At 32.8% G+C, this 18,173-nt stretch overlaps 2 protein-coding genes across 2 annotated transcripts in view; one reads left to right on the top strand and one right to left on the bottom strand.

Annotated features, from left to right (window-relative positions):
• Positions 1–13,682, bottom strand: part of LOC134725915 (von Willebrand factor A domain-containing protein 3A-like) — a 43,426-nt gene extending 29,744 nt beyond the window's left edge. The window contains exons 1-8 of the mRNA XM_063590203.1: positions 13,422–13,682; positions 5,010–5,156; positions 4,101–4,197; positions 2,954–3,081; positions 2,514–2,603; positions 1,724–1,778; positions 1,296–1,397; positions 897–1,003 (exon numbers count right to left, since the gene is read on the bottom strand). Of these exons, the coding sequence (XP_063446273.1) occupies positions 897–1,003; positions 1,296–1,397; positions 1,724–1,778; positions 2,514–2,603; positions 2,954–3,081; positions 4,101–4,197; positions 5,010–5,156; positions 13,422–13,498 (803 nt within the window). The 5' untranslated portion in view covers positions 13,499–13,682. The remainder of the gene's footprint in view (positions 1–896; positions 1,004–1,295; positions 1,398–1,723; positions 1,779–2,513; positions 2,604–2,953; positions 3,082–4,100; positions 4,198–5,009; positions 5,157–13,421) is intronic.
• LOC134725916 (uncharacterized) lies at positions 13,675–17,013 on the top strand. Its single transcript, XM_063590204.1, has 4 exons — positions 13,675–13,807; positions 15,187–15,267; positions 16,081–16,126; positions 16,460–17,013. The coding sequence occupies exons 1-4, from the start codon at positions 13,797–13,799 to the stop codon at positions 16,703–16,705; spliced, it is 384 nt and encodes a 127-aa protein (XP_063446274.1). The 5' UTR covers positions 13,675–13,796; the 3' UTR covers positions 16,706–17,013.
• The last annotated feature ends 1,160 nt before the right edge of the window (positions 17,014–18,173 follow it).

Here is an 18,173-nt window from a genome sequence, read left to right as displayed (position 1 = left end):
AAAACAATAATTGTTTTAAGTTGCCTTAAAGACATGTGAGAAAACTAAACTGAGCTGTTTTTGTCAAAATTTAATTTTAACACGTTGATTTTTACATCCAAAAAGGTCAAGATAAGGGATTTTGGTTAAATTTGACAAAATCAGCTGGATTTCAGCCATATAAAGGACCAGGAAACATAGAGCGCATGCGTCGACAAGCTTAATATTCAAATAAGACATTTTAAATTACTTCAGAAACATTATTTAAAAAAATCTTTGTTGTCGACGTATGCGCTCTATATTTCCTGTCAAATAATCTTTGGAAAATTACCCATTTTCATTGATTTTTTTTGTGAAAAATCAATATGAGTACAACTTATGACGTCATAATGAAACGCAGAAACATAAAATTTTCAACAAAATGGCTTATATCCTATCTTGTCAATGTATTTGCTATAATTTATCGTGATATTGGTAAAAAAATCAAAATTTTAAATTTACGCTAAAATAGGGGGCCATTTTAGGACCTTATCGAACATACTCCTTTGCATGCACATAAAATACTCAATCTAAGTATTTATTCTTTCCTAATGTTAAGACACTTATGATCTAGAATGGATTTCTGGAAAAATTGCAGGCCATATCAAATTATATGCGAAAGGAATTTCTTTAATTTCAAATATATATGATCATGAGTACCAACAAAAATGCAACACCTACACATATTTATAATATTGGACTTTTGTATTAGTAGTAGCATTTTAAAGATCAATAGATATAAATCTTTGATATTTTCAGTAAAATGATAAGATGATACTTTTATTGGGTTTTTTTAATGTTTGAGGACAGTTTTCTATATATTTGTAAATTTTCTGTATATCTGTACAATTTCTCAAATAATGTATATATTTTCTTACATTCTGATGTTGACATCCCTAGATACTGGCCACAGTGGGTCAACATCGGTTCCAAAGGACATCAGATATACAGAAGTTGCCTTTGATAACTGTTCATCAAGCAAGTGCTATAAAGAAAAGTGATACCATGTCATTTAAAGCTAATGGATTAAACTTATACTAATCATATAAATAATGTTTAATGTGACTTAAACTTAGATTTACTTGAGTTCAATATTGTAATGCACCTTACAGCAAGTAAAATTGACCTTCTGCTAAACATCAAGATAAAATGTATTTGATTTCTACTGGAACCTTTTTCATGTTTGCCTGCTGAAATCACTGTCAGTTCCATCACAAGAAAATATTAAATTATTTGAAAGCAAACCAATAATGATATTCCTTTGCAATTAAACTTACAACAAGATTTTCCTGTAGGGTCTGCAGTCTTCCAAATCCTGCATTAGCGTCTGACATGTCAACAACAACAGCTAATCTTTTGGCTCTAAGATTTCCAAATATCTGAAATATATCAAATTTATGATGGCATAAGGGTTTTAGTTTCTAAACACTTATTCAAGCCTCTCCTCATCTTTTTTAACATCAAATATCAATAAATATGAAGTCAATGTATAAACTGTGTAGAAAACAATCCGTTATGTGAAAAGATTATCCCATCTGCCATTTTCAATTACCAAATTGGCAATATTCAAAACTACTTAACTGAAAAGAAATTTGCTTACAACAGTCTTTTTCTTCAAGTCTACTACAAAAAAAAAATCAGATTTGATGTCATATTTAAATGTATAGTGTTATTTTTTCCCCTAAGAAAACAAAGAAATACCTACCCTTCTACTGCCTTGTAAATTCCATTTGATCCTCTTTGTAAATTGTTCTATAGCTCTGTAAAAATATGCAAAAAATATCAAATTAAAATAACACTTTATATTTTTTTTTATACAAAGCCTTTTTCTTGTTGAACCTCTATTAGAAACATTTAAAAAAAAAATAAGAGGCAAGGATGAATAAATACTTGAATATGTGAAGACCTAAATGGTTTATGTGGATTAATTAAAGAAACTATTTAATGAGATATAGGGTTTCTCTATAAACTGATGTGGCATTCATAGATCCATTCTAAAATGATACTTAAAATATAGTGGTTGATCTTTGCAAAACATTATTTTTCACAATTAAATATATTTTAAGATTGTAAAATGACATTCCAATATTTTCAAAACACAGCAGTTTATGAATGAAAGATCTAGTGTGCTTCAGGACAAACATTCTAAAATTACTGCTCCCCTCTTGGCAACTTTAAATCAACCTCAGCATTTAATATGTTGAGGCTCATATCTTAACCATATAGTTTTATAAATGTTGCTGGTTTATCTGGGGCCCCTTATAGCTTGCTGTTTGGTGTGAGCCAAAGCTCTGTATTGAAAGTTATATTTGACCAATATTGGTTTACTTTTTATACATTTTGACTTAGACATTGTCTCATTGGCACTCATACCACATCTTCTTATATCCACTGATAGATGTCACAAGTGACTTTTATCTCTGATAACTGCTGCATAACAAATTTAATGTGTACTGATGATGATTTAAGCTTATAGTACTAAATAATGAACTTACACATTTAATTTATACTCAAATTCATTGACATCATAAGCATCAAACTGTATATGTTGTACTGCTTTCCCTGTCTTATGATCTGGTTTCAGTCTGAAATGGAAATAGTAATTATTAAAATTTACTTGGCTACAGAACATTCTCTTCTTCAATTTTCTTTAGGATAAAAACATCAAATTTAAAGATTATTATTTTTTTCATATGCTCTTGTATTTAAAACAATCAAATGAATAAGGCTATTTGAAAATCCTTTTTCTATTTTTTCTAAAAAGGAAAATAAAGGGGATAAAGGTGATCAAAGAAATTGCCATGGCAAAAATTATAATTCTCTGGACTGCCTTTAAAATTTATCAGTTAGAACCCTGTATACCCCAAAACACTCTTTCTTAAACACGAATGTCACAGAAGTCTCATTAAATAAAATGTTTACATTAAAAACCTACCCAGAGACTTTTCCTTTGTCAACCAGATCTTTGAGTGTAAGTTTCATGTATTCTATAGAGTGTGATTTTAACCATTCTTCTGATGTTTGTAAATCAGCCTGTAGTGCTGCTTCAGCATGTTGTAATCTCTGAAATGATAGGTTTTACACATTGAAGTCGATAAATCTTTATTGCATTAGCAACAGCATTTATGTAGCAAATCAACAAGATATATATGACAAATATGATAGAATACAGAACCAATCAAATTATGCAGATATATTGATTTATCCTGCTATCAGCTAACTCTTGTTCAAACAACAGGTACTCAAATACATGTTTGCTTTATTTGTACATTTACAATTTAAGTCTCCTGTTACCTGCTTCCAATTTGCAATGTTCAGCAAGATGTAAAATGGATATTTCTTTCTGGGTAACAGTTTATTACTCTTTTACTCCCGATGAAATATGAGTTTTTACAGCTTGTACAAATAAATTTTATATTTTCTGACAATGTACATACATATGCATATGTATATACAATGTACTATGTATTGAATTTTATTGATTTCACCCAGCTTGTTATAAATATCAGCAATAAAATGTGTGGTCATCTAAATCAAATGAAAAGATAATACTAGCAAATGTCAAGTAATGTTTTTAAAAAGAGTTAGTACAAATGAATTTCCTGAATTTCCATATACCAAATCAATTCTAATATAAAATAAAGAGATTTTGTATGAATGCCAACGATACTTACATCCAAAAGCATCAAAACATTTATAGGTCACTGCACATGCCTCATATTTACTCCTTTCATAAATGTTAAATGGCATTACTATTTTATCATACAGAGGGTTGAGATCTAACAAAACCTGTCCTGTGCCTGTCCCAAGTCAGTAGCCTCTGGCTTTTGTAACTTGTAAGTCTTGTATGGTTTTCTTATTCTTAGTTCATTCATATGTTTTGGAGTTTAGTGTCACGTCCATTTTCATTGACCGGGTACATAATTTTATTGAGGGGCCAGCTGAGGACCACCTCCGGGTGTCGGATTTTCTAGCTGTATTGAAGACCTATTGGTGGCCTTTGGCTGCTGTCTGCTCTTTGGTCGGGTTGTTTTTTCTTTGACATATTCCCCATTTCCATTCTGAATGTTACGCAAACTTACCAAAAGATCTCTTGTCTGGTTTACATTTGTTATTGCTAATGGATGTGGTGCCTTAGCATTCTTTGTTGTAGGGTTTACCCAAACAATCTCTTTCTCACTGAAATAAATACAAAAACATACTGTAGATACATTTAATTTTGTGGCCTAGCTTTTTGATTATTTATCCTATGAAGATAATCTAATTGGATACTTTTCAAGGTATTATATTTATACAATGTCGGCAGATATCATTGTGTACAAACTTTAATTTATATGTTTTTCTGCTAAGAAGCATTTTTTTCCAAATATTTATTTTTATATCAAATATATATTTTTTTCAAAATATCGATGTTGACAAAAATAAGACTTCACAAATACATGTATACTGTGTAAATGCAATGTGACTTTTTGTTCAGAGTAAACAGGCATATTGAGAAGTGCAATTAGCAAACAACTCCAATAAGTTATTATCAGTGTTCTATATGGGATGTAATGTTATGCTAAAAATGTATGTTAGTGGCTTATCCAATTGTAGATATTTTTACAATAAAATATCATCTAAACAACATAAATCTATAATACTTAGGTACACATATCCACATGGTTTATTGTCCATACATGTATACATGCACCTGTCCTAAGTCAGGAATCTGATGTTCAGTAGTTGTCGTTTGTTTATGTAATTTATATACGTTTCTTGTTTTTTTATATAGATTAGACTGTTGGTGTTCCTGTTTGAATGGTTTTATTCTAGTAATTTTGGGGCCTTTTATAGCTTGTTGTTCGGTATGAGCCAAGGCTCTGTATTGAAGGCCATACATTAAATTATAATGGTTAACTTTTTTAAATTGTTATTTGGATGGAGAGTCATCTCATTGGCACCCACACCACATCTTCCTATATCTATGTAGTAGCAATTATTGATCTTACTCAGGAATATCTTTCAGTAATTCATTTATTTCATCATCATCATCTTCTTCATCTTCATCTAGTTCTGATACTTCGAACTCTTCCTCTCCTGGTGGTTCTTCATCTGTTAAAACTTCCTTTTCTCCTTTTTCTTTATAATTTTCTTCACTGAAAAAATTTTCAAATAAACACTTTCAAAATTTCAACAACATGGTAGCAGGAGCTGCTCTAGCTCCCAAAAAGTTGGAGCCAGAAAAATAGCCAGCTGTTGTTGACAAAATAAGGACTCTAGCTGGCTCTAATACTGGTTCGAAGTTTTCAAAACTACATGTAGCGACATAGGTTGTATCAAATTAAAGATTTTATGATTGATCTACAAAAGAGGGACTAAAGATACCAGAGGGACGGTAAAATCTTCATGATAAGTGTTGAGCCACAATGCTGAAGCTAAATGTGTATTTTCTATCTTGAAACAATGAAAAAGTATTATTTTTTTTTATCTGACATGTAAAAATGTACATGTTTACTTTTTAAATTGTTACTTGGATGGAGAGTTGTCTCATTGGCACTCACACCACATCTTCCTATATCTATGTATATCTATTTGATGATAAACTATGTTATTATGCAATTGGATAAAAAATACAAGTACTGGAGTTAACAATAATTGCACATTTGGTGTTATATTAATTTTCTAATCAGCAACAATCTTTACAAAAGTACTGTGTGCCACTGTAAATAACTACTGCAGGGACAACAGAAATATTTGGAAGGTGATGCATCATATTTGACTATCTATATATTGAAGAGATAAATCAGTGTTCTCTCGAGGCTGTTGTAACCCTGCGGTATTCAGTGCTATTGCATTTCAACGTATGGCTAATGGGCATACAGCAGCGCTATCAGTTTTATATTTTTCATTTTGCAGTGTATAGCTGTATAATATCGATCACATGATCAACTGGTTGATTTGTCGGAGCATACCCGTAGCCATGGGGGTTCAACATGTTCAAGGAGTCCAAATACTACCCCCTTGAAAATTCTTGCCTCACACCTTTTGGAGACATATACCTTTCAAAGTCTAATATGGCATGGATCAGTTCATTAGTTTTTCACCTACGAATATTTTTTTTTTTTTCAAATATTGACAATATATACCTGTATAGGATATAAATATCTAAACAAGTTTCTAAATCATTAATACTATTAACCTTTTTTTCTATAAATGTTAGGACATACGGGTACAAGTCAAATCGGCACGCATAGAAAAAGTCAAATCGGCACCTGGTTAACCCTTTCCTCCATTGAATTTTTTTTTTGGCATACTTGATTGCATAGGATTTTTTTGATAAAATGCTAAACTTATGCTTTAAAGTATTAAGGCATTGCGAAAAACAACTATTTCATCAAATAAATTTAAGTTGGATATTCCTATGATATTCCTTTTCATATTGGATACAAACTTTATTAAGTCAACTGCAGACACTTTGTAGTCAAAGTGTTTCAACTGAGGTACTACACAGGCGTCAAAAGGCGTCAGGGGGTGGCGTCAAAAGGCGTCATTATGGAGGAAAGGGTTAAATCGGCACCATGTCAAATCGGCACTCAGTATAGTCAAATCGGCATCCAAAAATATTTGAATTTATATATATGTATAAATAGTTATCAAAAGTACCAGGATTATAATTTTATACGCCAGACGCGCGTTTCGTCTACATAAGACTCATCAGTGACGCTCAGATCAAAATAGTTAAGAAAAGCCAAATAAATACAAAGTTGAAGAGCATTGAGGACCCAAAATTCCAAAAAGTTGTGCCAAATACGGCTAAGGTAATCTTCTCCTGGGGTAAGAAAATCCTTAGTTTTTTCAAAAATTCAAAGTTTTGTAAACAGAAAATTTATAAAAATAACCATATAATTGATATTCATGTCAACACCGAAGTGCTGACTACTGGGCTGGTGATACCCTCAGGGACGAAACGTCCACCAGCAGTGGCATCGACCCAGTGGTGTAAATAGTTATCAAAAGTACCAGGATTATAATTTTATACGCCAGACGCGCGTTTCGTCTACATAAGACTCATCAGTGACGCTCAGATCAAAATAGTTAAGAAAAGCCAAATAAATACAAAGTTGAAGAGCATTGAGGACCCAAAATTCCAAAAAGTTGTGCCAAATACGGCTAAGGTAATCTTCTCCTGGGGTAAGAAAATCCTTAGTTTTTTCAAAAATTCAAAGTTTTGTAAACAGAAAATTTATAAAAATAACCATATAATTGATATTCATGTCAACACCGAAGTGCTGACTACTGGGCTGGTGATACCCTCAGGGACGAAACGTCCACCAGCAGTGGCATCGACCCAGTGGTGTAAATAGTTATCAAAAGTACCAGGATTATAATTTTATACGCCAGACGCGCGTTTCGTCTACATAAGACTCATCAGTGACGCTCAGATCAAAATAGTTAAGAAAAGCCAAATAAATACAAAGTTGAAGAGCATTGAGGACCCAAAATTCCAAAAAGTTGTGCCAAATACGGCTAAGGTAATCTTCTCCTGGGGTAAGAAAATCCTTAGTTTTTTCAAAAATTCAAAGTTTTGTAAACAGAAAATTTATAAAAATAACCATATAATTGATATTCATGTCAACACCGAAGTGCTGACTACTGGGCTGGTGATACCCTCAGGGACGAAACGTCCACCAGCAGTGGCATCGACCCAGTGGTGTAAATAGTTATCAAAAGTACCAGGATTATAATTTTATACGCCAGACGCGCGTTTCGTCTACATAAGACTCATCAGTGACGCTCAGATCAAAATAGTTAAGAAAAGCCAAATAAATAAAAAGTTGAAGAGCATTTAGGACCCAAAATTCCAAAAAGTTATGCCAAATACGGCTAAGGTAATCTACTCCTGGGGTAAGAAAATCCTTAGTTTTTTCAAAAATTCAAAGTTTTGTAAACAGAAAATTTATAAAAATGACCATATAATTGATATTCATGTCAACACCGAAGTGCTGACTACTGCGCTGGTGATACCCTCAGGGACGAAACGTCCACCAGCAGTGGCATCGACCCAGTGGTGTAAATAGTTATCAAAAGTACCAGGATTATAATTTTATACGCCAGACGCGCGTTTCGTCTACATAAGACTCATCAGTGACGCTCAGATCAAAATAGTTAAGAAAAGCCAAATAAATAAAAAGTTGAAGAGCATTTAGGACCCAAAATTCCAAAAAGTTATGCCAAATACGGCTAAGGTAATCTACTCCTGGGGTAAGAAAATCCTTAGTTTTTTCAAAAATTCAAAGTTTTGTAAACAGAAAATTTATAAAAATGACCATATAATTGATATTCATGTCAACACCGAAGTGCTGACTACTGCGCTGGTGATACCCTCAGGGACGAAACGTCCACCAGCAGTGGCATCGACCCAGTGGTGTAAATAGTTATCAAAAGTACCAGGATTATAATTTTATACGCCAGACGCGCGTTTCGTCTACATAAGACTCATCAGTGACGCTCAGATCAAAATAGTTAAGAAAAGCCAAATAAATAAAAAGTTGAAGAGCATTTAATTAGGACCCAAATTCCAAAAAGTTGTGCCAAATATGACTAAGGTAATCTACTCCTGGGGTAAGAAAATCCTTAGTTTTTTCAAAAATTCAAAGTTTTGTAAACAGAAAATTTATAAAAATGACCATATAATTGATATTCATGTCAACACTGAAGTGCTGACTACTGGGCTGGTGATTTACATTATAAATAATTTTAAAATGTATAAATTCATTATCTATTTTGGGGTTAGGATTTTATCATGCATTACATCATTAAAAAGCATCAAGCAGTTAGAAAACATAGGTTAATTATTTAAAGTTTTCACAACATTCTATGACTGATGTTTCACAGTGTAGATACTATTCTGTACGCTATCCGGAAGTCGCGATTTTCGAAGCGAGGATTTCAAACTGGCTAACAGAACGGTTTTGTTTTGGTGCTTTTTCTCATCATTTGTTTACTCCTATATCTATAAAGTGCTTTGCACATCTTAAATGTATGTATAGCATCATAAATAGGAGTAACAGTAACAAAAACATGCAGTAGAATATAAAATATACGTGTCCATCACACCAACTTCATAGAAAAAAGTGAAATCGATTGACAATTTTGCTCTCGTAGTACAAAGCAAATAATCTTTTATTGCAAATATTTGCATCAGTTTACAGTTAAATATATACTGTTTCAATATTCCTATGGTATTTAAGTAGAATGTTCGCATTTCGAATACAAAATATGCTTTCCTTGAGGATCCCAATATAAATTACTGTACGATCAGTCTAAAACTGACTGTATTCTAGTAGCGATTTCAGATTTTTTGTCTGTATGACCAGTCGTGATTTTGAAGAAAAAACAACAACAAGTGGAAGTTTTTAACGACCTTGACTGAAAAACAACAGCAATTTGAAGGTGTTTACGTGTCTATGTGAAATTATGATTGTGTCCCTGGAACTATAACGTGTAATTTCTTTCATCAGACAATACAAATATATTTCAGATGATTTTTGTAGACGGCAAAATAATTATATTTTTGTTCCATCAGTCTTACTTATAATCAAATGCCTAAAAAGCAATACATGATTCGCTTGTGGACTTTGCATTAGTGTGTCGTTGCAGTTATCTGTTTAACTATAATTACATTTTTAAAGACTTTACACCGTCTGCCGTTGACCAATTGGTGATAACATACATCAAGCCTGTCTCTTTTAAAATGACAAAAAAATAGATAGAGAAAACTTTGTTTAAAAACTTTAGGTATTGAGGAAAGAGTTAACGAAATTATACCCCGCCACTTCTATAGTCCATGTTTTGGAATAAAATAAACCACCAGACTGAAACTAAATTATAGGTGCACAGGGGCATCATTTAATAACGAATATGAGGAAGTTTTATTAATACTAGTATATGGTAAGTTTTTGAAAGTTGCGTATAGTAAACGGGTACCACCCAATAGGGTAGTGGAAAAGTCCTTATCATGGAAATAAAAAACTGATGATTTTTCGAAAAACCAAATAAGAGGTACACAATTGAATTAAATGATAAGGAATCTGAAAACGATTCACTAAGTTATGACACTTGTTTGAAGGAAGTTGTGGATATAAAATAGGTACGCCCAATATAAGGTTATGACAAAGTCCGTATTTAAGATATAGAAACATCAAAAATATTTTTACCAAAAATTCGAAATAGAAGCTCCATAATACATTAATTGATTAAAAATAGAGCAATTTAAGAAAAGTTTAACAATTGGTTTTGAGGGTCACGGTTGGAAATACCTGATGGATGCCCCCATATAATGCAATGTTCAAGTCCGTATCTTATATAAAGAAACCCCATAAAAGATTTTTAATAAAATTCGAAATACATTCCTTTTTTTTTATATATAAATAAGGCCGTTAATTTTCTCGTTTGAATTGTTTTACATTGTCATTTCGGGGGCTTTTATAGCTGACTTTGTGGTATTGGCTTTGCTTATTGCTGAAGGCCATACGGGGACCTATATTTGTTAATGTCTGTGTCATTTTGATCTCTTGTGGACGGTTGTCTCATTGGCAATCATACCGCATCTTCTTTTTTATATTATAATTTATGATACGGAATCCGAGAAAAAAATAATTAATTGTTATACCAGTGAAGGATTCAAGAAAATTGGGATCCGGCGGTTTGAAACTCTTTTTTAACTTTCAATGCATTTGTATGGGAACATATATTATAATCCTCTTTTCTCCTGGATTGGACCCCCTCTCCATTTAAAAATGTCTGGAAACCCCAATGTATATTAAGTGGTTTATGAAGAGATGCGCTTGCAAAACCGGCGAAACATGTTGTACCGGTCCAACGGACGAACGGAAAGACGGACTTCATTATCAATTTTTACCTATAAACCATCGCTTTACAAAGTGGTGTACAATTGAGTGTGAAAGAGACAGATCTACATCCAAAACAAAGTGAAGGAACTGTGATCAATTTTATAGGCTACAGTACGGCCTCGAATAGATATAGGAAGATGTGGTGTGAGTGCCAATGAGACAACCCTCCATCCAAATAACAATTTAAAAATTAAACCATTATAGGTTAAAGTACGGCCTTCAACACGGAGCCTTGGCTCACACCGAACAACAAGCTATAAAGGGCCCCAAAATTACTAGTGTAAAACCATTCAAACGGGAAAACCAACAGTCTAATCTATATAAACAAAACGAGAAATGTTTGTAAATACATGAATTTTTATATAACAATTAAATTTGTGTGTTTGTACAATTTTAAGTATAACGGAGGACATTTCTGAATCTTATATAAACAAACAAACCTTCTTCTTATTTCAGCCACATTCAAACATCCTTATACTTAATGTAGTAAGTCGAGTACACCCTATCAAGCTAAAACATGTTTGAAAAGTTTACAGGATGTGAATTTATTAAAATATGTTTGTGTTATTTAGAAAAATGCCATCTTCTAATGTATCGTAAATAACTTTGAAATCACTACTAGAATACAGTGAAATAAAGACTGATCATACAGTTTCAAAATATACAAGCGAGACTGATCGTACAGTGCGAAATTCAAACAAGTGTAATTTTCTTATTTCTGGCTTCAAAGATCTGGCTGAAACTTTTACCACCACTTAAAATATACTTTATTTAGTAAATTAAGTCTGGATTTTACGTTAATTTGTACAGTAAGGGTGCAAAAAGATTGTTTTTAGGTTCACCGACTGATTTTCCTTAGTGATGCACTTGAAAATCTCTTGATTAAGGCAAAGATACGAATAATGAATGTGCACAATTTAATTATAAACCATTTGTGAATATCGATGTCAGCTGAATTAATCATTAAGCAATGTACAGATGAACATTTTACCGTTTAATATAGTATATCCGACAAATTTAAAATGTGATCCAAAAAGTTCTCGCTTCGAAAATCGCGACTTCCGGAAAGCGTACAGAATAGTATCTACACTGTGTGTTTTGGAAAGTTTTCTTTTCAATTAATTTTCATAACTTTAATCAAGTACATGGTATATGGTTGTGGTTCTAACTCAACAGTAGAATGTTAAAGGTATTTATTAATGTTTTATTTTTCAAAAACTTCATAAGAAACAAAGAAGCCCTTACACAACTTATGTTTAACAAAGAGACAAATAGAAGCAATAGAATGGAAAACTATGAGTCCCTTTCAATAATTCAAACTTTCATGCAAAATAATTAGCAATTTAAGGTGTTTTTTTTATGCGAGTTTAAACAGCATTAAACCAACAATCCTGCAAAATGTTCAACTGTTTAAAAGTGCATAAAAAATATCCAGTACCGTATCTCATATATCATTCATAGTGAGAACTATACAAATCCTAGATCATTGTATATATAGACAATAATAGTGCACTGACTTGACATATCAATGATATAAGGATGAGGCTTAGAAACGGGGAAATGAGAGGCTGTTAAAATATGTATATAAAACAAATCTAACATGGGTGCCGAATTGACTATATAAAGTGCCAATTTAACCAGGTGCCAATTTGACTAGGTGCCGATTTGACTATACTGAGTGCTGATTTGACCGGGTGCTGATTTAACCAGGTACCGATTTGACTAGAATTCGGACATACAAACCAACGCATTGGCAGATCCAGAAAAGGAGTGGGTTCCATTGGTTGTAACCCCCCTTTATTTTGGATGATCATTGCATTTGAATGGGGACATATAGATGTATGGATGGAACTGCCCTTTGATCCTTGGTTGGAAACCCCCTTTACAAAATGGCCAGACAACCACTACAACGTCTAACGGACCAGGGCCGAACTGACTTGATTCACGGCGATTGTCCAAATCCAATAACATTTTAGGTTGTGTGGTGGGATTGCTTCCCTTAGAAAACTTAGTAGATACTTAGTCAGCCGTAAGCGGTTGAGCTAAGGAAGTACTTCTTTAGCTCAGTCGGTTAGCGCGCTGCCTTGTAACACAGAGGTCCCGGGTTCGATTCCCGGTGGAGACAATTAATTTTGTAATGAAATTAGTGCTCTCCGGTTACATTGGCGCCCAACAATAATAACCCACGGTTAGAAGAATTACCTAGCCAGGTTAAAATATAAATATAAAAAAGATGAAAATATCATCATTATAGAGTATAATGACTCTTGAGGTGGGGGAAGTGTGGCGGGATTGCTTCCCTTAGAAAACTTAGTAGATACTTAGTCAGCCGTAAGCGGTTGAGCTAAGGAAGTACTTCTTTAGCTCAGTCGGTTAGCGCGCTGCCTTGTAACACAGAGGTCCCGGGTTCGATTCCCGGTGGAGACAAGTAATTTTGTAATGAAATTAGTGCTCTCCGGTTACAGTTGCAAAAGGTGTAAAAATTGCTTCTCTTTTATTTTCTTTTACCCAGAATCCTCTTGTAATGGATAAATCCTTCTTTGTCCAGATCCACCAAAACCAGAATTTCCGAATATATTATCCATTATACTGCAAAACAACGAACTTCAATCATATTAGATCAAATTCTTGGGGACAGCCATGTTGTTGTTGTTGTTGCCAATAGCCTGTGCAGACTCGCGCTTAAGTAATTCTAAACTTTTGATTGGACAAAATTCCGGGCACCTGCACAGTTGACTGACTGCACTGCTCGTTCCTTGTCAATTTATTATTCAGATAGTCTCCCTTGTTTTACTCGGAGCACCTCTAGAAATAAGAATTCCGAATGATAAAAAATCGTCTGAATTTATGATTATGCAAATATTTCAGAAACACACATAAAATATGGCAAATAGGTTTGTGCATTAACTATTTCTTGTTACAAACAAACTCTATATGACTTCAGCTATTATATAAAGCCTTCACATGAACAATGAAATACAGGATACAATGTTAACTTTCACTCTGCCAGTATTGGCAGTAAAGTGCAACATGTAAATAAAGCATTTACTTACAATAAATGAAAAATACAAGTTTTAAGAATCTAAAAACATGCTTTAAAATCTTAAATAATAGAACATTACTACCAAATTTACAGGTAGAATCATCTAAAAAACTTTCCTGCTTTTATTACTTGAATTATCAATAAAAGTTTATCTGGCCCATCCCTCATCCAATACACCTTATGCTGTTCCCAAATGACCCGAGCATCTGTACCGCTTGAACTATTGATGTCATGCAACAATCACTTTTCCATTTTGGTGTCTGATATTTTGTATTGAAACAGGAGAGCGTGATTCTACTTGAAAAATGGCATGTCTCCACCGGGACTCGAACCTGGGACCTCTGTGTTACAAGGCAGCATTTTAACCGACTGAGCTAAAGAAGTACTTCCTTAACACAACCACTTACGGCTGACTAAGTATCTACTTAGTTCTCTAAGGAAAGTAATCCTATCACACTTCCCCCACCTCAAGATTCATTATACTCTATATTATGATATCCCCATCTTTTTTATTTTTATATTTTAACCTGGCTAGGTAATTTTTCTTACCATGGTATTTTATTGTTTGGCACCAACGTAAATGGAGTGAATGATTCTACTTTCAAAATCGCAGGTCTTCACCAGGACTTTAACCTTGGACCTCAGTAACCTGGGAACTAGATGTGTTACAAGGCAGCATGTTAACTGACTGAGCTAAAGAAGTACTTCCGTAGCTCAACCACTTGCAGCTGTTTATTAGTAAAGTTTCTACTAAGTTTTTTAAGGGAAGCATTCCCATCATAGTATTATGATTTCAAAATTTTACATGAACCTGTGTGATGTATAGTATATAGTAAATTAATGGTGGACAAATAGCGATGTAACAAAAACAAAATTCTGGAATTTGCGACAAAGAAGCAGGCATCGTTACTTCCAACTTTTGTTGAGAGTGCAGGAATTGAGATTACCTACTTATTGAACATAAGTCTTTTCAAACTACCTTGCAGAATGATGATCCTGAAAATGCATCAGACTTAAATAAACTGATAGTGGAGGGATACAGGTGTGCTTTCTGTCTGGTGGATTGTTGTTTCATTGGCAATTTCCTTATTTTTATATACAAAACGAATTATGAATTCTGTTTAAAAGACTTTAAAGTTGTTTGTCATACATTACCGCAGTAAAAAAGACTTAATCACTAATTTATTTTATATTATTTTCATTCACGTTAACATGTATTATTAATTACAGACAATCACAGAAAAGATCTAGAAGTCCTGAATGTGAAGAATGTCTGCCTATATCAAAAAGAATAAACAGATTACAAATAGAGTAAGTTATGTTTACAGTGAATCCATGTGTGTAACAACTAACAAAACACTCACAAAAATGAATCTTAAAGAAGTATTTACATATAAGTAAATGCGTAGTGAATGATTATTAGACATTTACGGAAATTGTCATATGCCTTCGATTAGGATTACAATTACACTTCAAAACAATGAAACAATAGTGATGTTTTTCTGTAATTGAACAACATTTTTTTTCTCTAATATTTTATGCAGTAAATGTAAAATTTAGAATGTAAATGGGGAATGTGTCAAAGAGACAACAACCAGACCATAGAGCAGACTAGAGACTTCATTTGTAGCAATGTGTTTATATTAATTTATTTATTGTATACAGTGTTGTCCAGGTCAGAAATGGTATAATTGTAAGAAGTATGATAGAACGAATTAATATTATTTCAAAAATACATTCAACATGAGACACACAAAATATCGCAATTGTCATTGCAGTAGCTAGATTGGGACAATGTCTGAAAAAAAGCATGCATAACTTTGTGTTAGAAATGTGCAATCAACCATGAAGCATGTTATATAAAAAAGAAGATGTGGTATGATTGCCAATGAGACAACTATCCACAAAAGACCAAAATGACACAAACATTAACAACTATAGGTCACTGTACGGCCTTCAACAATGAGCAAAGCCCATACCGTATAGTCCGCTATAAAAGGCCCCGATAAGACAATGTAAAACAATTCAAACGAGAAAAATGTATAATGGTAATATATAGATAGAGAGCAGCTGTTACTCTTCCCTTAAGCGACCTTTATATAATTAATTCCATCTTATCTGCAGGAATGATAGAAGACAAAGTGAAGAGGAGAAAACTGTGGACTTGCAGGTAAAATAAAAATTGTATTAAAACAATTTCAAGCAATGTATTCCATTAAAGGGGGTGAGGATATTCATATCTTGAAGAAAACATATAACATGAAACGAAAACCATAGTTTTACTGAATACAGATATCAAAGGTACCAAGATTATAATTCAGTTTTGAAACAAGTAACTTTAGATGCAGAAATGAACTTTGTATCAGACTTGTCATTTGAATGGAGAAATTTTTAGAATTAAAAAAGATAGATAAGATACAATTGTTCAAACAAAGATATCATAATTTCTTTTTTCTAGAACAAAAATGTTAGTTATCTTATCATAATTCTGATGTCTTTTCAGCCAAACCAGTCAGCAGAACTATCCAGCATACAACCATCCAGTAGTAGACCACAGAATGTCTCAATGAATCCATGTCAGGATTGTGCCGGCAACAACAATTTACCATATGACATTGTACAGGGATATAACCCTGAACTTACCAATAGAGACAACCCAAATTACTATAGGATTAATAGCATGCTGTTTAAAGCCCACTATGAGAGAGTTCTGAGACATAAGGATCCTTTACAGTACCCTGATACATAGTTTTTGCTCTGTTGCATAGTGTTTAAATTATTGAAACAAGGGAATAGTTACCATTAACAGCACCACAAAACCAGTGATTTGTAAGAGAAATCCTGAAGAAGTGTTGCTTTTTTATTTATATTCTAAAACAATTTGGGATTATTAATGTATTCATCTCATGAAGTCATATAATTTCCCATAAGAGGGATTGAACATGTTATCATTATATTGTGTTTAAGTTTATTTGTTATGATTTTTCATTGCCTGAACATTTTCTAAGAAAAAAGTATTCAGATGTCATGTGAAAAATAAATGTAAGCACTAATTGAGGAATCTTTTTATTGACTTGATGACCAATTTTAATTCAATGATACTGATATTTTCTGTAGTTGTGTTATTCTGTGATATGCAAAAATGTAACTTTTTATACCAATAATTCGTACATTTTTGCAATTTTTGGTCGTATGTTGGTATCACGTTAGCGTCGTTGTAGTCGGCTGCTTGGCGTCTGAAGACTTTTGGTTTTTGCACTTTAACTTTAGTATAAGTAAATAGAAATCTATGAAAATTAAACATAAGGTTTATGACCATAAAAGGAAGGTTGGGGCCAAACAGTTTAGGAATTAGGGACCAAAAAGGGCCAAAATAAGCATTTTCTTGGTTTTCACACTATAACTTTAGTTTAAATATATAGAAGTCTATGAAATTTTGACATATGGTTTTTGACCACAAAAGGAAGATTTAGACTGATTTTTGGAGTTTTGGTCCCAACAGTTTAGGAATTAAGGGCCAAAAATGGACCCAAATAAGCATTATTCTTGGTTTTTGCACAATAACTTTAATATCAGTAAGTAGAAATCAATGAAATTTAAACACAAGGTTTATTAGCACAAAAGGAAGGTTGGGATTGATTTTGGGAGTTGAGGTCCCAACAGTTAAGGGGGAATAAGGGGACCAAAGGGTCCAAAATTAAACTTTGTTTGATTTCATCAAAAATTGAATAATAGTGGTTCTTTGATATGCCAAATCTAACTGTATGTAGATTCTTAATTTTTGGTCCCGTATTCAAATTGGTCTACATTAAGGTCCAAAGTTAAACTAAGTTTGATTTTAACAAAAAATGAATTTTTGGGGTTCTTTGATATGCTGAATCTAAATATGTACTTACATTTTTGCTTATTGACCCAGTTTTCAAGTTGGTCCAAATTTGGGTCCAAAATTAAACTTTGTTTGATTTCAACAAAAATTGAATCCTTGGGATTCCTTGATATGCTGAATCTAAACATGTACATATAATTTTTATTATAAGCCCAGTTTTCAAGTTGGTCCAAGGGTGGTTCAAAATAAAACTTTGTTTGATATCCACAAAAAAATAATCCTTGGGGGTTCTTTGATATGCTGAATCTAAACATGTTTTTAGATTTTTGATTATAAGGCCCAGTTTTCAAGTTGGTTCAAATTGGGGTTCCAAATTAAACTTTGTTTGATT

Source organism: Mytilus trossulus, chromosome 7 (genome assembly GCF_036588685.1).
Source record: "Mytilus trossulus isolate FHL-02 chromosome 7, PNRI_Mtr1.1.1.hap1, whole genome shotgun sequence".
Taxonomy (NCBI): domain Eukaryota; kingdom Metazoa; phylum Mollusca; class Bivalvia; order Mytilida; family Mytilidae; genus Mytilus; species Mytilus trossulus.
Note: the sequence above shows the minus strand (reverse complement) of the source record. Positions and strands in the feature narration are given on the sequence as shown.